The sequence below is a fragment of the Ricinus communis genome, chromosome 5, assembly GCF_019578655.1.
Source record: "Ricinus communis isolate WT05 ecotype wild-type chromosome 5, ASM1957865v1, whole genome shotgun sequence".
Classification (NCBI taxonomy): Eukaryota; Viridiplantae; Streptophyta; class Magnoliopsida; order Malpighiales; family Euphorbiaceae; genus Ricinus; species Ricinus communis.
This window is the reverse complement of record NC_063260.1, coordinates 24,929,410-24,951,138: the sequence shown is the minus strand read 5'-3', so window position 1 is coordinate 24,951,138 and position 21,729 is coordinate 24,929,410. Positions and strand designations below refer to the sequence as shown.

The window sequence follows — 21,729 nt, the reverse complement described above, 5'->3', positions numbered from 1 at the left end:
CGTCCATTAAGTTAGGGCGTTTCTTCGTCTTTTGCTTCTACATGAATAATGTTTATTTTGTGAAAGGATTCTACGCGAATTATTAGAAGGAAAAGATAAATAAATTCCTGTTGCCAAAAAGAAAAGGAATGTGCTTATAAAAATTGATTTAATCACTCAAGATAGCGTGTATTCGAATTCAAACTTTAAGTATCCATCTGCATTAAAACTCTTGAGGCCATCCGTAAAGAGTATATAGGGAGCTCAATCAAGAATCAATACATAGTATTCCCCAAAGTATTTCAGAATATATCATTAATGATACTATCAAAACTAGAATTCAATCAACAAATCAGTTCGCAACATTGCAGAGCTTTCCCATTTTGCTTGAAAACCAGTTAGGGGCTCTATATCTCCCATCTTTTCCATTGTAGAAGCGAAATCAGAACTGAAACTTGAAGGGCCCCTGCTATGTTCATTAACAATGTGCTGTAGATCCACCCCTCAGAAGTTGAACTGATTGAAGAAGACCCTTTTCTGAATAAGATTCCTGAAGTAGTTATATCAAAAAAATTAGGTGTAACCAAAGCAAGTCCTGCTGGATTTCCACCTTCGTTGCCATTGTTAGCAGGACAGTGGCGTCTTTGGGTGATTGCGAAGCCAGCATCAATATCGCTTGCATTGTTGTAAATCCTATCACGGAAGGTCAGGCATCTTGCTTGCCCTATTGTATGTACTCCTGTATCCGGAACAACTCTTTAGCCATCCGATAATATATGTAGTATAATCCACAAAAATTGAATGAAGAAACTAATTAAACTTTCGTACAGTTAATTAATACAAACACCATCAATTGCAAGAAGTTTGAATAAAATAAACAAAGGAAGCGCAAGAACGTCATCACTTACAGCAATAGATGCATCCCTAGCTGCAACTGCATCAATATCAGCACAAGAAACAATTCCAGGACATATGCTTTCGACTTGCGCTTTGCATTATCTATAACTTGGAATCCTCTAACCGAATCATTGTTGCTGCGTGCAAATTTTTCGCCAGTCATTGAAGATGTATATCCTCCAGCAAGATTGAACCATCACAACCCTTAAATGCAAGTAATAATACTCTCCAGGATTTCAGTTCAAGTTCTTGAGAAAATAAAGTGACTACTAAATTTATGAATAAATAAAGAAATTAATATATACCTGAACAAAGCAATCGCGAAATGGAGGCGCGAACCAGAGATGCTGCCAATCTCCGCTCACGCAAAACGGCAGTGCTAGTGGCGGTGCGTAAAAGTACTCAATGAATTAGGACATCTGTTGACATAGAAATTTGATGAAAGCTGCGCTTGGCATATGCAAATAGAAGATAAATGGTAAGTCATTTCAATGCCATTTCGTTGTCGAATAATGATAATTGGTACTGCAAATTATGAGAAAAGATATTGCCTTTAATTATCGTAATTGGTTTGGCTGTTTCATTACAAGGCCAATGATTTTGATAGAAATCAAGAAATTAGAAAAAATATTCTATACCATCCTCTTTAATGCTGCTTGGATTCTTTCAAGCACTGCAATTCCTTTCGGGCATTGTTGGATACAAGGGGAAGAGGAAAAGACTAATATGGTTGTAAACATGACAAGGTGCAGGTGTTTGTCCAGTCACATTGATTTGTTGTGTTGGGTATGGTTTAATTTCTAGTAGCGCTCCTTAACGTTTACCATATCATAATTTTTTTCATTAACAAGGTCAATCCATGGGCTACTCCATTATTATTATTAAGATAAATTGTAATTTGCCCCTGAAATTACACTGGCTACAACTTATTTTTCTTTTCTTTTTATGATTTGCAATAGTATATTTTATTTTTCTTTCTGTTAAATATCTGTTAGTTCTGCTGTCAATTCATATTCCTACTAGGATAGATATGGCTCTGATAGCCATCAATTGGAATGACTTTGATATGAATGTCATATCTTATAAATTTAGGCAGGTGTGTATCACCTCGGATTTACTGTTCATGTTTTTAATATTATGGTTATGGAGTTGAGATGTGACGTTTACTGTTAAATTAAAAGAATTTGTTTACACTAATTATTTTTTAAAATATTAAATTTAATCCCTATTTTTTTTAAAAGAAATTTAATTCCTGTTAAAGTTTATAAAAGTATACTAGTTCACTTTTCGATTAATTTTCTATTAATTTCAGCTAAAATATTTCTTGCTTTTTTTTTATACAGTTTTTTACATTTTTAATTTATAATATATTCTTTTTCAGTTTCAATATTATAACAAATTTTTCAATAAAATCACTAAATTTTTATAATATACCATTACATTTATAATCTAATTATATTATTTAAATTTATATAATTGATTAAAACGATGTAAATTAATAATTATTATATTTTTAAAAAATTTCAAAATAATTGCTAAATGTCTTAGATATTAGTAATTACTAAAAAATTTAATAGTGACTAGTACAAAAAATAATAGTTATCACCAAACAAGAGCCTCAAATTGGATTAAACTCTTTATTTATTTACTATCACCTGCGTGTAGCAATATGAGTTTCAGTTCATTAGTGTGCCTCTATAACTTAAAAGGGTTGTCATCCTATAAGCTTGCCAAATATTATTTTTTATCCAGATATTTTTTATTTTGTCATGACTTTTTCACTTTCTATCCTCATCAGACCACTATTCTAAGCCAGACTGTCTGTCATATACTTATTAACCTTCTCCATTCTCAAGTTATACATCTATTAAAAAGGAATCCTACTATAATATCATTGATAGTGACTCGAATGCATATCATATTAAAAATTGTACTTGTGGTCATTACATGCTTTACAATTTTGTTCTTTTAATGGATTTGAAAATTTTCTAAAAAATAATTTATTATGAAATTTCTTAAAATTCAATCCGTTTAATTTTATAGTTGTCCTAAATTTATAGCTAAACAGCCAAATGAGGCATCAAGTGATCGGATATAATTCTTAATATATACATTATCAATCATATCCTCTCATGCTTTAATGAGAGTTTCGATTTATTCAAGTATCCTATAACTTCGAGTATTGCTATTTGAGAAACTTGCTAAGAGCTGCTCTTATCCAGATATTTTAGTTTCGCTCTATTTTATTTTTATCATACTATTACTCTAGGCCACGGCTCGCCACAATTAAATTAATTTGCATTACAAATAAAAAGTTTAAATGCAAAAATATAATAAAAATGATCTCTCAAGAGGGAAATAACAAAATAAGGAATTAGTATATTAGTACAAAGTATATGAGGATTTAGTATAGTAAAAGAAAAAGTGAGGGACTAGTAGTGCGATAAGGCTAAGAGAAAACAATAATTGTTTTTCAGTCAATTTAAAGGTATTTTTAGTTTTTATTTTAATTTATTAGCAAAATAAATGAAACAACTAATAGAGTGAATAATTAATATATTATAAAAACTACAAAAGAAAAATTAGTAACATATGGGTAAAGATGAATTGATGAAACTTAAAACTCTAGGCCCCAGAATGCTATCTAATTAGGACACTTCACTTATATATATATATATATATATATATATATTTTACCTCAATGTTAGAACTGTAGAATCCAAGTCTGAATTTTTTTTTTGTTGAGATCAATGCAAAAACTTATATAAATTCTAGAGTATGATAATTATAGTGATTTTTTAATATCTTTATATAGTAATTAAATAAGAGTTATAAAATTATATTTTTAATATTTTTCAATAATAAATTATTTTTTAATTATATATTAATTTTTTAATTTCAAAATAATAATATCAATTATAGTATTAAGTTATATAATACTAAAATTAATTAATAAATATTTTTAAAATAATTTTTATATTATTACGTTAATAAATTTTTTTAAAAAATTAAAGATATTTAAAAATAGTTAAGTTGTTATTATCAATTAATATTAAAAATTAAAAAATTTATTAAAATATATCTATTAATTTAATTTTATAATTGAAATAATAATAATAATAATCGTGCAATATAAATCACGAATAAATCACTAGTTATTTAGCTAATTTTTGTTCTTTGTGACAAAAGAAAAATAATCCAAGAACTTTCCGTTTTATAAAAAGCTGCCAAGTACAAACAACTTCTATAAGGGACTTGATTACCCTTCACTCAGATTTGTAATATTCACTCAGATAGAATTACAAAGGACACAATTCAGAATTGAAAATACAATAGTTTTGGGACATATTACTGGAACAACTCTAGCTTAAGCTATATTCTTCCACTGTAATTTTATTGTAAAATATTGAAGAAAAAACAACGCATGCATATATTTAGTGAATTATGACAGTTGAATGATTCATTGTTGAGGATTTAGTTAACAGCACTGCAAAGCCTTCGAATCTCCCCTTGAGTGCCAGTTAAGGGACTTATATTCCCCATCTTTACCATAGCAGCAGCAAAATCAGAGTCGAAAGATGAAGAGTCTGTGCTGTACTCGTTAACGATGCTGTCTGTAGATCCGCCACTGAAAAGTATTTGATCTGACGCAAGAAGCCCTCTTTTTGCCATAAGGTTGCTGTAGTAGTTGTTATCAAAATTATTGGGTGTGACCAAATCAAGTGGTGCAAGATTACCATTGCCACCAGTTTGTGGACAATTGCCTCTTCTTGTGGCAGCAAAGTCAGGATCGATATCACTTGCGTTGTTGTATATCCTGTCGCGGAATGTTACACATTGAGCTTGGCCGATAGTATGAGCTCCTGTATTTATATGGCAATGAAGTTTCTTTAGTCATAACATAATAGAAGTTCATAACTGAAATTGGCAATTAATTAAGGAGGTACGCGAACCTGAAAGGGCAACCATATCTCTTTCATTCAATCCTTTGTCGCTGAACAAAGAAATGAGCCTGTTTAGGGGGTCTGAAAAGCCAGGAAGATCGCTGTTAGCTTGGGCTAAGCTTGCAGTAGTGGAGTCCCTTCTTCCAAGATTAACTGTCCAAGATGGTCCACCAGCCTGTTTTATACGCAGAGACCATGTTTAGTAATGCTCAGGCTAGCTATAGCATTTATTTTTTTGGTAAAGATTATTCATGAAAGAATAGGGCTATCACGAAACGAGGCAACCGCTTCTTTATAAAGGGAGATCATTAAGCACAAACTTACAGCAACAGATGCATCACGAGCTGCAACTGCAAGAATGTCAGCACACGAAACAATTCCAGGACATATGCTCTCTACTTGAGCCTTGGCATCATCAATCACATTTTCTCCTCTGATAGAATTGGCATTGTTACGTGCAGATTTCTCCCCAGTAAATGTGGGAGTATCCACCAGCAAAACTGAGCCATCACAACCCTGCAATACAAATAAAATATAGTTAATATATATATATGTACTAATCTCTAGCCAGAACATGCATGCATATGTTAAGAGTTAATCATAATTAACTTAGCGGCCTCAGGTTACCTGCACAAAGCAATCATGGAAATGAAGACGAATGAGCGAAGCAGCCATTCTCTGCTCACTTTCGATTGCTGCATCAATAGCAGATTTAATAGTAGTAAGCGCATTAGGACATGTATTGTCATAGAAGTTTGAAGAAAGTTGTGCTTGACATAAGCTTGAGTAATTAGGTATGAAGAAAATCGTTAAAATCATGCAAGCAAAAGATAAATGGGAAGCCATTCTAATAATTTTTCTTTTTCCTATAATTTCCTGAAACAAGGTCAAAACTGATAGAAAAATGAAGCAGCTGGCTACTGGCTTGGAAGATTTTGAGTAAGGAAAGCACAAGCCTGTGTACAATTTATAGCAACCTGTCAAATGAAATCAAAGAAAAATGGCTTACGTTTTCTGGCTGTGCTTCTTGGAATAAATAAAAAAAGAATAAATAACTCAAGAAAATCTAAAAGATTTAATTACTTTCTCCCCACCAGCATTCCACTTGGAATCTTTCTTCGGTATGTTCCTTGCTTTTTTTTCGATTATAAAAATATAAAATATATGTCAATCATTAAATATGAAAATACAAAATATTCATACATACATGTAATTCTTTTATTAATTATGATATATATACTGTACTAATAAAAATAGTAATATGAAGGGAAAAACTATGCAAGATTGATGAACGACAAGTTTCATGCACATATTTTATCCAAATCAAATTATCTTAGTATAATGTATATAAAGTATTAGATAATATTTCGAGTACTTAGAAAAATCAAAGTCTTAAAGTTGGCCATTCTAGACTTATCATACACGTTTCGGTTCTTATTCCTTTTATACATGCATTTTTTAATCTCATATATGTCAAAAAAGAGAATCAGTTTTTTTTTTCAATTTTATTTGACTCATTTCATTCTAGAACTAGATTCTGATTACCAATCGCTAATTCTTGATTTTATATTAGAAAAGAATAGCGAATATTCTCACCTTTTTTTTAAAAAAAATTAATCAATATTAGTTATATTTAAGTTGATAACAATTAAACTTTCGCTCAAGATTTGATTGAGATTTCAACTCCATACTTCCAACTCAACACTAAAATGTGAAAACTGATTAATATTATTATTTAAGAATTTAATATAATTTTAAAATACAAGTTAAACGGATGTAAAATATCCGTTTTACTAATTTTCTTTATTTATTTAATAATATAGAATAATTTAAAGATGTGTGTATTCAAGTTTCGAACTTGATATTTTAATTAAATTTAAAAATATTTTATTATCTCATCGATAAGCTCTTCTGTTATAGAAATTTTTTTAATTAGTTATGTGGTATTGAAAAACTTGCTTATGCTACCCTTCAAATGACAGTCCAATTACTTCCTCAGAATATATTATGTGTATCTTATAAAACCATTCACTCTATTCATTAATAAGAAAAAAGAAATTCTAGATGCTGAATTAAAAATTAGTTGCATAAGTTGAAAATTTTGAAAAAAATTAGACTCTTTCCTATCCTGAATAGTTTGTCGCTTTAATTGCTTTATAATTTCGCAACTGATTAGTAATTATCTTAACTCATCTGTCATCGAGTCAATCCACTTGCAGAACACTATCGACAATGTCACATGAATCTCTTGCATGCCGCTATCTTGTGCAACAGTTTCAAAAAGCAGCCTGAAAATTCAGCTTATTGATAAGAAGAATTAAAAATGAGGATCTTTGGTCCATGTTCAATAAGCAAAACCAGACAACTCCCTCTTTTTTTCTTTTTAAGATCTTTTTGGGACCATTTATTTTTGAGATCTTGAGGCTAAAATCTCGAGTCCATTATTTATTTTATAGAATTATATGTCTATTGCATAAATCAAGTAAAGAAGGAGAGTTATTGGCTAACTCGGTGTATGATTACTAGAGTTATTAATTCTTGATTTCAAACTCCAGTAATAATTTAACTGAAAGAAAATAAAGTACCCAACTAATGGATCATCAATATTTATATATAAAAAAAAATCAAAATTTTGATAAAAATAACAAAAATTGAGAGAAATGGTTTTATTTGATTTTGATTCAAGGGTCAAGTGAGAGAAAATGAACAAGAGGGAGAATTAGGAATTAGAGATTAACGAGAGAGAAATTAAGTAAGAAGAAAATGCATTACAATAAGGAGACAGTAAATTTAGGGTTAGGTTGGCCAAGTTAATACAAGGATAAAATGGTGAAATAATATATAATTTTCTATCCTAGTCAATCTCAACATATATTCCTGCCCTAATCTGACCCACAAACTCCACAAGTCTGTTAAAAGAGGACTTCAATCCATAATCCCGTTTAATACAGGGGCTCAATAGCAAACGGTTTCAGCTGGAGGGCTCTATAGTAAAAAAGTTTAAATTTCAAGAACCTTTGTTGGTTGTTTGCCATTGAGGTTAAAACAGTGGTTCCAACCTTAACTTTTATATTTTTATTTTTATTTTTAAAATTTTACAAATTACTTTTATAAAAAGTAGATAAAGTAATAATTTTTTCAAATAATATGTTTAAAGAAAACAGTTTATAAAAAGAATTAAAAGATTAATTCTTTAAAAAAAATTAAACATATTTTTTCAATACTAAACAACAGTTTCAAATAAACCTTTTAAGAGGTTTAACTTTCTGAGAAAGGTGTGGCCTATAAAATTGCTGCTGCGTATGTACATCTTATAAATGCAATTGCATAAGCCATCAACACAAAGGTTCATCTTTTCTTCTTCTTCTTTTTCTTTATTGTTCCTTTCATTCGGTTCAATTTTGAAGTTATCAATAGCTAGTTGAATGCATGAACATACATGTCTGCGCTAAGATGAGAAAAGACTGAAAGATGGATTTCAATTTCTCATTAATATTTTGATTGAATCCATAGTTATGATGAAAACTATAGGTATGTTAACACTAAAATAGCATTGACTAACCGATTTACTAATATAAAAATAAAAAAGAATATTGTAATAGAATAAAAATTAAATTTTTTTTTGTAATTTAATCTAATATATGAGTCGATTTTTGTATTTTTTTATTACATTAAAGCTCTTTCGAATTTTAATAAAACCTACTACTTCATTCCGTATTAGTCAAAGGATAAAACTAGTATTTGAACTTATTATCAAGTATCGTCTAAAATTAATTTTATTATTAAATTAAGGTAAAATCTTTTTTTTAGTACAAATTTATTTTAGTGTTTAATTAAATTAATAAATTTAATGTTCTTTCTTTTGCTCTAATTTTTTATTTTTAATACAGTAAATTTAAACATTTTAAAACTATTTATATTTACAATAATATTATTAAATTACTATACAATTTAATTTTAATTATTAATATAAAATAAACATTTCTAGTTAAAAAATATCATTCTATTGTTATTTTTATTATATATTATAATTAAACTGTATAAAAAGTAAAAATTAAATTAAACAATCATGTCTTAATTCAGTGAAATAATCTAGATACCAAGTTGATAAATTCACTATCAATAAAAAAAATCATATAATAATTTTATATGTTAAATATTTAAATTATTTATCAGCCATACAAATGATATATAAGTGAAATTTTATTTTTAATATAGTTTAATTTTAATGTCTCATAAAAATAATAACTACATAATCATTTAATAATAGTAAATAAAAATAAGTGTTTATAACACTTTTAAATTTTTAAAATTAAATTATGCTAAAAAACTAAAGATATAAATAAATAAGTTATTATTTTAATTAGACATTAAAATTAACTTTTGCTAAAAATAAAATTTACATTAAAATTAATTTATATTAAAAATAAAATTTTATTTTAATTTAATATTAATTTTGGACGAGTTTGATACAAAATAAATTTAAAATCAACTTATAATTCTAAATTATTAATTTAATCCTTCAACTAACACAGAAGAGATAGTAATTAATTTTATTAAATTTAAAAAAAAATTATATGATAAAAAAATATAAAAGCCGAATCTTATATTAGGCTAAACTTTAGAGAGTGAATAGTATTAAACCTATAAAATAAGTGAATTAAATGAATTTATGTTCAGCCCCATTACTTCACATGTCATTGATCGGATAATTAATAATAGACAAAAACACATTTTATAACTTTTAAAATTTCAAATTTTATTCTATTGGATTTTAAGCTTTAAAAGTTTTATATTTATATCCGTGTTGTAGTAAATTTTTGTATTTTTACTTTTTTTCTGTTATAAACTTATTTAACAATATAAATATATATTTCAGTTACACAAAATAAAAATAAAAATATTAAGTTGAATAAAATAAATCGTGAAAGTTAAAAGAGTTTAAATATATTTTTTTAGAGTTGATATTCATTAATATTGGTACTTTCTCGAACAAATAAATATCAAAAAGAAAAATATTTTTCTTAGTGTATGATTTTTATTAGTTAATATTTAATTTTAAAGTGAATATCGGTTGGTTGATCGTGATTTATTATCATATAGGACTAACAAAAATGAGATACACGCGTTGTAAAAGTGCATTTAGTATAATTACACAAGGCCGACAGCTGTTGTCTTTGACACAGTAGCCTTCTTGTCCCAAGCTCTGCAATCATCCTGTTGAGTTTGATACCTATGGCAAGAGATTTTATTTGGTTCTGTTAAGCTTTCTTTTCTCTCATTTTTGTTGGGTTTTTTCAGTTAACTGTTTGCCCTCTGTGATAACTGAATTTTCTAGATTGTTACTAAATTAAACTTCTTGTAAAGGAAAACTGGTGAACATTTGTCAATCAGACAGTACAATTGCATCAAGTGAGATACATCTCGCTCTAGCCTATTCTCCCACAGTACAATATTTAAAGACCAAACTTATAACACTATTGATACTTGATTAAATGATCATCTGACAAATTAGTTAGCAGCACTGCAAATCCTTCTTATCTGCCCAACATTAGGATCAGTTATTGGGTTTAAATCTGCCATCTTTACCATGGCAGACGCAAAATCAGACCTGAAGATTGAAACATCTCTATCATACTCTTCGACAATGCTGTTTGTTGATCCACCACTATAAAGTTCCTGGTCAGATTGAAGAAGGCCCTTTCTTTCGATAAGATTTCTGAAGTATCTATTATCCCAAGTTTCAGGAGTCAACGCGTCAAGGTCGCCAAGGTTTTCGTCCCCTGAGCCATCAGCTGGACAAGGAACTGTATCTCTTATCAGACGAGCAAATCCAGCATCGATATTATTTCCATTGCCGTTCACCCTGTTGCGGTAGAAAAAACATTTTGCTCTGCCAAATGTATGTGCTCCTGCATTTAATTAATGAAATATTTAGCCATCTTACTGTACTTCACATGGTTAGTTTCAGTGATACTAGAGTTCTGTTCAGGCTATAAAATTTCTATTTCGAACCTAGTCAGAAGCCAAGTTAACCAAAAAAGAAATTAACCGAGGAAATAATATTTCTATCGATGCTTAAATTACCTGAAAGGGCAACCATTTCTCTGTCTGAGAAACCCTTGGGATTGAAGAATCCCCTAAGTTGAGCGAGAGTATTATCAAATCGAGGAAGATTGGCATCAGCTTGGGCTGCAGTTGCAGCAGTGGGGGAGTCCAATCTTCCAAGCTTTACTGACCATGTTGGTCCACTAACCTGATTTGTACATATATATGAAAAGATCATATATATATATTAAAATAATATTTAGATCGCTCATGCTACTATTATTACTATTAATATTGTCAGCTAAGAAAACTAACTTCTTGTCGATAATCATAAAGATTTGATCATTATTTACTCAATGAAGGTTACTTACAGCAACAGATGCATCGCGAGCTGCTACTGCAACTATATCAGCACATGAAACAGTCTGCGGACATTGTCTCTCAAGGTCAGCCTTGATAGCCTCAATTACTTCAAATCCCCTGACAGAGTTGGCATTACTGATTGAACTCCTCTCGCCTTGTGGATCATCCAGCAAGATTGAGGCATCACAACCCTGAAATTCGAGTTCATAATTATAACTAATTAGCAGTCAGCATATATTAAATAGAGTCTTTGTGTTATGTGCACATATAAATAGCGTGTTTACCCCAACAAAGCAATCATGGAAATGCAGGCGAATAAGCGAAGCAGCCATTCTCAGCTCACGCGCAACAGCTGCACTAATACCTCCCCTTATAATGCTCAGGGCAGTAGGACATCTCTGGTTATAGAAGCTTTCATCAGAAAGCTGTGCTTGACATGCCCATAAGCAAGTCATTAATGATATTGCGAAAACCAAACAAGTAACGGATAAACGACAAGCCATTTATTGTCTCTAAAAATAGAAAGCAGACTTAGAGAGAATAGAAAGATATGTATTGAACTGTTTAGTAGCTCAAGAGAGGATTTAGGAAGTGGATGCAGAAGAAGCACAGGCCTCATTTCCTATTTATAGTGCTCAAGATGTTATCACCTGTAGTACTACACGTACGATTTAGTCATACTATGTGCCTTAAAATAATATTGCAATGAAATCTCTTGGTCCTTTTCTAATAATTTAAGCTAGCTATCAATTTCTTTTGTTTTTTCAATTAATTATTCTAGAATTCAGATTATGCAACTGCTTTGTGTTTGGAATTCCTGCAATTTGTGAAATAACAAATTTGAACAGATTGGTAATTTGACTTTATTACTTTGTCAAGTTCTGTTTGATGGTTTATACTTGATTACATAATAACAGCCAGATTCTATTTCTCATATACAAATGACTAACTAACTATGTAATCATTTCCGAGTGCTCAAAAAATTCAAAGTCAGAGCTATGCAAACATTTCCTATTCTCCGTCTGCCTAACTGCTTTATGCTTTTCTTCTTTTTACATGTATCAAAAACATTTTGCTTGTGGAATACAGTGGGATTGTCCTGCAAACTCAGGATTTAATGTAAAGGGAATTATTCCTCATTTGCCAGGTTTCACATTACTGGTGCTAAGACATGCATTTACTTTTCTATTTTTTAGCTATCGAAATTCTAATTATCATTTCACTAATTCTTATTCTTATTCATATCAAGTATAGTATACTGTAACTAATAATGCACCATATATATATAAATGAAATTTTTATATATTTGGATAATTAACATGTATTTAAAATTATTTATGAATATATGTCAAAAAATTGTATTTATGTTAGAAAAATATATTTTTTTTCACTACAGGCGTGGCAGGATTCGAACTAACTTTTACTTTTTATAAAACCGAAAACTTATTTAGCAGAAACGAAAACACTTGGCTTGAAGATTTCTCATTTTTAATTCAAACATTTCTATCGACAAGTACTTAACACTTAAACTAGATTTCAACTAAATATTTAAAACATTTTGCATCCAACCTTACAAACGATTTACACGTGAACAGTTTTTGGTTTATCAATTGATTATTATGATGCAACTTCAAATTTGCAATTTTAACACTCTGGATCAAATCCATTGTAATATAATTATGAGGAATGTTCTATAATTCATCAATATTTATTATAATTTTGTGCTCATCTGATGTTATATATAATATATTTACTAAATTATTTTTTAGTGTTTTAAAATCATCAGACAATTTTATAAAAATATTGTATGCCACATTAGATAAGGCAAGAGTTGAAATAAAAATTGATGAAATAGTTAACTCATTCCTATATTTATATACCGACACACACATGTTCGCATTGTTTGGCAAATTCAATCAGAACATTACCCATCTTGTAATTTTGACTATATATGTACACATCTCTAAGAATCTATCTGTCAAATTGCTGTTTCTTTCATTTTATTTTACATGTACAAAATCTTCACCTTGTATCCAGATTTAGCATTCAGTATATTTAAGAATTTCATAATATTTAAGTTACTTGATGGTTATTTCTTTCCTTATGTTATTTCATTGATAAGAAAATGAAGGAAAAATGCAAGAGTAATTTTTCTTAAAGAAATGTAATTATGCTTAAATTAAAATTGAAATAAATATAAAATTTTGATATATTAATTGTCAAGATTTTAAAATAGATTTAGTCTATTATATTATTTATAGACAAAATTAATTTCACACTGATATATATTATTATTTATTATATTTAAATTAGTCGATTTTTTTAATCATCGGGAGATGGTAATAAATAATTTTTTTCAATAAAAATATATTTATAATAAATAGTAATATATTACTTTATAATTTAATTTGTTAATGAATGATATACTTAAAAAGTTTCTACTAAGAGTGGTAAACATTATAAATATTATCGTTAAAATTGATAATTTGTTCAATTTTCTTCTTTTCCTTCTTGTCATTTAAGCCAGAAAGAACAGAAAACAGTTTGGTGGACAAAAAGAAGAAGAAACTGCAGAAAAATTCAAAATCAGAATAGCTATATCTGAACTCTGGAGTAAGTCAATTAGGCCAGGCAGTTAGAATATTATACAAATTGAGAGACGTAAGAAATTTCATTGAATATAATATGACTCTACCGTACGTGTATATATGACAGGTCAACTTTTGCATGGGGCATGCGGCAATATAAATAGGCTCCAGTCTAGTTCTTTTTCTGCATCCTATCCCTTCTTCCTCTGTTAATTACTAGCTAGTTTTGCACACAGCAACATCTAATAACAGCTTTATTTGCTCTATTAGAAGACAACAAATGACTTCTAATTCATCTTCTGGTTTCATGATTTTCACAGTATTTCTTATTATTTCCCCTTGCTTATTGCCGTGTCAAGCACAGCTTTCTGATGAAAGCTTCTATGACGAGACTTGTCCTCGTGCCCTGAGCATTATAAGGGGACGTATTAGTGCAGCCGTTGCGAGTGAACTCAGAATGGCTGCTTCGCTCATTCGCCTTCATTTCCATGATTGCTTTGTCCAGGTTAATATACTTTATAAATCTATATATTTATAATTACTGTGTGTGCATGCAAAAGGGAGATTGTAATCTTAAAGATTAAAATCTATTAATTGTAAATTATCGCATTTCAGGGTTGTGATGCATCAATCCTGTTGAATGATGCACAAGGCGAAAGGAGTTCAATCAGTAATGCCAACTCCGTCAGAGGATTTGAAGTCATTGAGGCTATCAAGGCTGAATTAGAGGAGCAATGTGCCCAAACTGTTTCATGTGCTGACATAGTTGCAGTAGCAGCTGGTGATGCATCCGTTGCTGAAAGTAACTTTCAGTTAGTAATCTTCAAATCCTTTTTAGCAGTATGTGCTGCTTTTATTAGCTGACAATGCGCAATCTAAATGTAAATATTTCGTAATATGATCTCTTCATACATAACAGGTTAGTGGACCGACTTGGCCAGTGAAGCTTGGAAGATTAGACTCTCCTACAGCTGCACCCGTAGCTGATGCCGATGCCAACCTTCCCCGCTTTGATAATACTCTCCCCCAACTGATAACATTCTTCAGTCGCAAGGGATTTAATGAAAGAGAATTGGTTGCCCTTTCAGGTATGTACTTGAATAACTCTTAATCTGTTTCTTCTTTGGGATTAATTTCTACTATATGAATTACATAAACTTCGAGATTGTCTCCAAAGACTCTAATTACAAGTTCGAACTTCAATTCTACCCAAAGACCATAAAAGGCTAAAGTCTTCGTTAATTAATTGGGATTTATATGCAGGAGCGCATACATTTGGACGAGCAAAATGCTTTTTCTTCCGTGACAGGGTCAACGGCAATGGAAATGATATTGATGCTGGATTTGCCAGAACTATAGTGGACACAGTTCCTTGTCCTGGTGATGGGTCAGGGGATGACAACCTTGGAAACCTCGACTTTTTCACTCCTGAAACTTGGGATAACAGGTACTTCATGAATCTTATTGAAAATAGAGGCCTTCTTGCATCAGACCAGGCACTTCACAGCGGCGGATCCACTGACAGCATCGTTGAAGAGTATGCCATTAACGGAGCAAGGTTCAGGTCTGATTTTGCAGCTGCCATGATAAAGATGGGAGATTTACCCCCTCCAAATGGTTTGCAAGGCCAGATACGAAGGGTCTGCAGTGTTCCTAATTGATTTGAGAAAGGATAATTCAAATTTCAACATTGTCTTTATAAGCTGATTTGGTCTTAATTTATTGTATTGTAAAATAAATAGGGGGAAACTATTGCATCCCACTGCCTTTTTTTATGTTCTTACTTAATTGTATGGTGTGATTTTTGTGTGAATGCCTTTAAATAAAAGTTGAACGTCCATTAACTTAGGACGTTTCTTCATCTTTTGATGCTGCATGAATTATTTTTGTTTTGTGAAAGTATTCTACACGAATTCAGTAAATTTCCTGTTGCCAAAAAGAAAAGGAACAGGCTTTTAACTATTGATCTAAGTAAAAAAAACAAACAAAAAGACTAATACATGAGCTGTGGAGTCTGTCTAGAGTTGAAAGCTTGCTCAAGATACAGTACTCCCCAAATTATTTCAAAAAACATAATGGTACTATCAACACTTGAATCTAATCAACAAATTAGTTCACCACATTGCAAAGCCTCCGTATCTCTCCTTGAGAACCAGTTAGAGGCTCTATATCTCCCATCTTTACCATGGCAGAAGCGAAGTCAGAACTGAAAGTTGACGGGCTCCTGCTATATTCATTAACAATATTATCTGTAGATCCGCCGCTGAAAAGTACCTGATCTGATTGAAGAAGACCCTTTTTTTGAATAAGATTCCTGAAGTAGTTGTTATCAAAAGAATTAGGTGTAACCAAATCAAGTGCTGCAAGATTTCCATCTCCGTTTCCGTTGTTAGCCGGACATTGGCGTCTTCGGGTACTTGCAAAGCCAGCATCAATATCACTTGCATTATTGTAAATCCTACCACGAAAGGTCAGGCATCTAGCTTGCCCAATTGTATGTGCTCCTGTATCCAAGACAATTCTTTAGCCATCCTGAACAGATCTAATATAAGTAGCAGAAATCCACTTCGTAGGATTAGTTAATAGAAACCTGAAAGAGCAACCATATCTCTTGCACTTAAACCCTTGCGTTCAAATAGAGAAATTAGACTTTCCAGACTATCTGTAAATCCAGGAAGGTTTGCATCAGCTAGTCTTTGGCTTGCAGAGGTAGAGTCTCTTCTCCCAAGCTTCACTGTCCATGATGGGCCACCGACCTGTTTTATATTAAGTCAAAAATAATGACCATTGTTATTTATTTTTAGGAAATACTGCAAATAATGGCCATCTAATGCAAGAAGTCTTAAGAGAATAAACAAAGGAAACGCAAGAATGTCATCACTTACAGCAACAGACGCATCCCGTGCTGCAACTGCAACGATATCAGCGCAAGAAACTATTCCAGGACATATGCTTTCGACTTGCGCCTTTGCATTGTCTATGACTTGGAATCCTCTAACAGAATTATTATTGTTGCGTGCAAATTTTTCTCCAGTCATTGAAGATGTATCGTCCAGCAAGATTGAACCATCACAACCCTTAAATGCAAGTAACCGATACTCTTCAGGATTTCAGTTCAAGTTCTGGAGAAATAAGAATAAAGCCGCTTCTATATATATATGAATAAATAAAGAAATCAATATATACCTGAACAAAACAATCGTGGAAATGAAGGCGAACGAGAGATGCTGACATCCTACGCTCACGCGAGACGGCAGACCTGATGGCTGTCCGTATGGTACTCAATGCATTAGGACATGTATTATCATAGAAGTTTGATGAAAGTTGTGCATGGGATTGCATGCTTGAGAGAACAATTAAGAATATAGTAAGAACCATGCGATTAAAAAATAAATGATGAGCCATTTATTTCGCTGCCGAATAGTGAAAGTTGGTGCTGCAAATTACAATGCAAAATTATGAGAAATGTTGGTGAGGAGAGAATGCAGAAGAAGCACGAGCCTTGTGACTATTTATAGTGTCCTATCCCAAAAGTTCGAGACGTGTTCTTTAGAGGACTACTTCAATTGTGGTTGCCTTTGATTGTCGTAACGTGAATTGGAAGCAGCCATCCACATTATGAAAATTTCTGTACTTTACTGTTTTGGCTCTTTAATTAGAGGGCCAATGGTTTGACAGAAATCAATTAATTAGAAAAATTCAATACTTATCCTATTTAATGATGCCTGGATTCTTTCAAGGTGTACAGTTCCTTTCTGCTACGTTGCTTAATATATTTAGCTATCACCACAGAGTTGAATAACTGATAGTTCTATACCGCATTCAAGTTTTAGAATCTTAAACAAAAAAATCGTAAACTTGGCAAAGGTGCAGGTACTTGTCTTGTCAAATAATTTGATTTGTTATATTGTATAGAACATCAAATGGCAAGTGGGTTTAAGAAATTCAAAGTCAAAAGGTGGAGTTTTATACTATAACTGTAATCTTATTTGCATATATTGCTTTCTTAGTTTTCCATAACAATCTTTTTTACTGTTTATATTAATTTTCTTTAATTGTGTTTAGGTAGCAGCTGCATTAGGAGATAGGGATAGCTCGACGGTAGCAGATCAAGATTCCAATGATACATCAACAGCACCGTTGTTGGCAATGCTAGTCAACAGTCAACAAGTTAGTTATGGCTGAAACCAACTCTCCCGCCAAAAGCTATAATTAGCAAGTTTGTTACCACAGCTTTAGTGTCAGCTAAGTTGGTTGTGATCTTGCTCTATATATATGAGCATTGTGTTCTATTTGTAAATGAATGAAAGTGCTCAACTTTTCACAAAGCCTTATTTTCTGTTATTTTTCATTGTTTCTCTAATTATATGACAATAGTAATTAGAAAAAGAATATAGCAGAAAATTTAACCGTTTTCTTTATTAATTTACTATATCAACATTCATAAAAAAATTAAAACTAATAATACTAGTATTAGACGAGTGAGAAAACTTTGTAGTATTAACTTACAAACACATATATATATATATAACAAAAAGTCTGACGAGTAATTTTTCTTACTGTAAATAATAGCTTAAATTCGCATAAATAGTGCCATACAATTATAAACATCTCAATTTTTCACCTTTTTCTAATAAGAGTCCCGAAAACTTAAGAAGTGGAAATATTCACTAACCCACCAATTCCAACAAACTGAATAAATAGAAGATCATCAAACCAAACTTTTGTCCATATTATTTTTGGATAATTCTTAATTATGTTTGATATATATATTATAATAAATAAAAAAATAATAGATATATTATGAGTATTTAGTGTTGAATGGTTAATATATAATTTATTATTTAAAATTAATAAATATATTTTAATAATTTATCAGTTTAATATATAAGTAGAGATATAATAATAACTTTTCGTACTTTTATGTATGTGGAATTTGGATGGATCCACCTATAAATCTTATCTAAAAACTTAAAATTGAAACTGATTAAATAAATAAAAGGCAGTTGCTCGTAACTACAATAGATGATTAATTTTCACAATAAAAGAGAAGTGGAGGGAAAGTAGAGAAGATATGGATAATAGTTGTCTCTCAGAATTTCTCACTTGACGTGGGATTTAGTAGCCAATTTTAGTTATGTGATTTTGCTCCTTCACCAGTGATCAATTCGATCTAAATCTCCTCTGCTTCTCCGATTCAAGAATTAATTACAAAATATATTTTTTATAATCAATAGGATTAAAGGAGTTAGTTTCCTTCAAATGAGTTATGGGTTGGGATCGGATAGAGAAAAGCTGAATCCACAAACTGAGGTTTAGCTTCAATGCATACTAAAGAATCTCATTTAACCCAATAACACCAAATAAGTTTCAAGTTTCAAGTAATTATGGGCAATTTTCTTTCTTCTAAATAGTCTTTTTTTTTTCCTCAAATAAATATATATCTCTTTTATAATTTTCTTATTCAAGTTTATATAAATGTTCAGTATCCAATACGACTGGATGATTATTTAATGTAAACTTTTTTTTTTAATTTACTATTTGATTCAAAGTTTATTTATTAATTTGCTAGCAAATCACAAAATATTTTTGTTATCTCTTATCTATACGTAAGGAAAAAAAAATATTATCTCCTTAATAACACCTAATATGATATGATATGATATGAATGGTCCATATATAATATCTTTTGCTTGAATGCCATGCATGTATAAACGAATAATACTTTATTTTAATGAGCTAAGTTGAATAGGGGCTGCTTTCTTTTTTTGTTATTTAGTTGGATTGAAATTAATTGTTTAGAGACAAATCATTAAAAGAGGTAGTTTTATTTGTATTGAATTTTCTAATCATTACATGTATGATTATATTCAATCAAATCAGAAAAGAAATAACTAAACTAAAAATAATAATTAAGAGAAGTCTAGAGTTGCTTCTAACTTCTAACTAATTTATTAAATTAATAAAAAATTAGTTGTTCATTTATACGTTGCATGATCATTATTATTATTATTATTTTAATTAAAAAATTAAGTCTATAAATATAAATTAATAAAAAAATAATATTTAATATTAATTTATAATATTTTAAAAATAATATCAGAACTAAATATTTTTTTACTTTTTTTAATGCTTTAAATTTTTAAATTTCATTGGTGTAATAATATAAAAATTATTTTAAGAATATTTACTAATTAATTTTAGTGTTATATAAATTAATACTATTAATATAATTGATATTACTATTTGTTAATATTAAAAATTTATTGTATAATTATAAAATAATTTATTATTGAATATAATATTAAATATATAATTTAAAATGTGATCTTTTTAAAAATAAAATCTAACTAATTAATATAGTTAATATGCTTATTTATAAGATAGAATTAGTATTATATTTGATTAAATTTTTTTATTGGTTAATATATTAAAATGTAATTAATATGCTATTTTTCATAATTAAAATCAGTGTTTAATAAAAAAAATTATTAATCAATAAATTAATAAAAAATTTATAAAATTCTATAAAACTGAATATAATATGTCAAAAATAAATATACAAGTCAAAATTAAAATTTTATATAAGAAATTAAGCATACATTACTCCAAATTATAAATTATTTAATAAAATTTTGTTAGTCCGAATGATTTTATTATAATAAAAATTTTGAAAAAGAAAAAAAAAAAGCCAAAACCTTAAAAGATAATTGGATAAAGGGTCATATTCCCCTCAATTTGTGTCATTGAATCAAATAAGTCCAATTTTAACTCTATCAACAAATACACCCACAACTTCTATATTATGGCCAAATGCTCCCTAAGTTTGTCTAATCTATTTTAGCAAGTGCGTGTATCCCACTTGCTAAAGTTCTATTAAAAAAAAATTGTTTTTAGTTTTCTGTAACAAAGAAAGCTTTTTTATTTGAAAAAAAAATAAAGAAAGCTTTTTGTAATCTTTAAAATTTAAAGAAAAAATCTTAATTTTTCAAGTTAAAAGGATTTATGTTTCTTTTTTCCTTCAACATATAGATTGTTGCCGCACTCATCATCACTTCCACCGCCATCAAACATTGCCACCTTCATCGCAACTTTCTTCTTTCAGTAATGGCCAATATCAAACCCATCAAGCCCGATATCCACTGCCTTTATCTCTATCATATCATAATCTATTACTACCAACACCACCATTATTATTGACAAAATTGTTCTCTTTCACAACTGCTCTATAATTTATCTGTTATTGCAATCTTTAGTGACAATCCCATTATCAGCAACACCACCACCATCACAAAACATAAAATTTTCTTGCATACAACTGAATAATCTGTTGCTTGAACTGATGCTCCTTTTCTTTTTTCTTTTTTTCTTTTTTTTTTTTTAATTTGAATCGAAGCAGAAAAAGAAAAAGAAGCCTTTATAATTTGAATAAAGAGAGATGTAGAGATTATAGCATATTGAAGAATCCATTTGTAATGGGCTTATGATTTGAAATAACCTGATTTTACAGAGCTTATATTTAGACTGTAATTTCTTACAGTCCTTGGCTTTTGAATTGGGTGTTGAATAAAAATGGTAAAAGTTTACAGTATAGAGGTTCTTGTCGAAATAGAGGCTGTAGTGGTGGTCATCCATGGTGGCATTGATGATGAAGTCGATGGTGGGTACTCATTCAACTCAGAACAAATCAAATTGATGAAGCAAATAGTCAAGCCAATGAGTACCATTTTGCTTTAATTTATAATCAAATTGATGGAAATAGATAGAATTTAGTTGATTCGTTGGCAGCAAATGCAATGTGAGTTTCAAGATCATATTAAATCTTAGGTAATAGTGAAATAGAATAAGCTAACTGATGGAATAGGAAGATTTTGATAGTTTTGATTTGCTGGGATTTGGAGATGGAGAGA

At 29.8% G+C, this 21,729-nt stretch overlaps 3 protein-coding genes and 1 non-coding gene across 4 annotated transcripts; 1 reads left to right on the top strand and 3 right to left on the bottom strand.

The window, feature by feature from the left end:
* Positions 1–188: 188 nt before the first annotated feature.
* LOC8265435 lies at positions 189–2,283 on the bottom strand. Its single transcript, XR_007215738.1, has 3 exons — positions 1,182–2,283; positions 888–1,080; positions 189–718 (listed from the first exon to the last, which is right to left on the bottom strand). It is a non-coding gene; the product is annotated as an uncharacterized LOC8265435 (transcript).
* Positions 2,284–4,070: 1,787 nt separating this feature from the next.
* On the bottom strand, positions 4,071–5,765 carry LOC8265434 (lignin-forming anionic peroxidase). The gene is made up of 4 exons (XM_002509687.3): positions 5,448–5,765; positions 5,145–5,336; positions 4,830–4,995; positions 4,071–4,739 (listed from the first exon to the last, which is right to left on the bottom strand). Exons 1-4 carry the CDS (start codon positions 5,664–5,666, stop codon positions 4,351–4,353), a joined length of 966 nt encoding a protein of 321 aa, XP_002509733.1. The 5' UTR covers positions 5,667–5,765; the 3' UTR covers positions 4,071–4,350.
* Positions 5,766–10,139: 4,374 nt separating this feature from the next.
* On the bottom strand, positions 10,140–17,283 carry LOC8265433. Its single transcript, XM_002509686.3, has 10 exons — positions 17,006–17,283; positions 16,705–16,896; positions 16,410–16,575; positions 15,931–16,323; positions 15,093–15,253; positions 12,238–12,330; positions 11,516–11,734; positions 11,240–11,422; positions 10,908–11,076; positions 10,140–10,732 (listed from the first exon to the last, which is right to left on the bottom strand). Exons 1-10 carry the CDS (start codon positions 17,222–17,224, stop codon positions 10,332–10,334), a joined length of 2,196 nt encoding a protein of 731 aa, XP_002509732.2. The 5' UTR covers positions 17,225–17,283; the 3' UTR covers positions 10,140–10,331.
* Positions 14,049–15,627, top strand: LOC8265432 (lignin-forming anionic peroxidase). The gene is made up of 4 exons (XM_048374778.1): positions 14,049–14,324; positions 14,435–14,659; positions 14,739–14,907; positions 15,083–15,627. Exons 1-4 carry the CDS (start codon positions 14,100–14,102, stop codon positions 15,478–15,480), a joined length of 1,017 nt encoding a protein of 338 aa, XP_048230735.1. The 5' UTR covers positions 14,049–14,099; the 3' UTR covers positions 15,481–15,627.
* Positions 17,284–21,729: the final 4,446 nt, after the last annotated feature.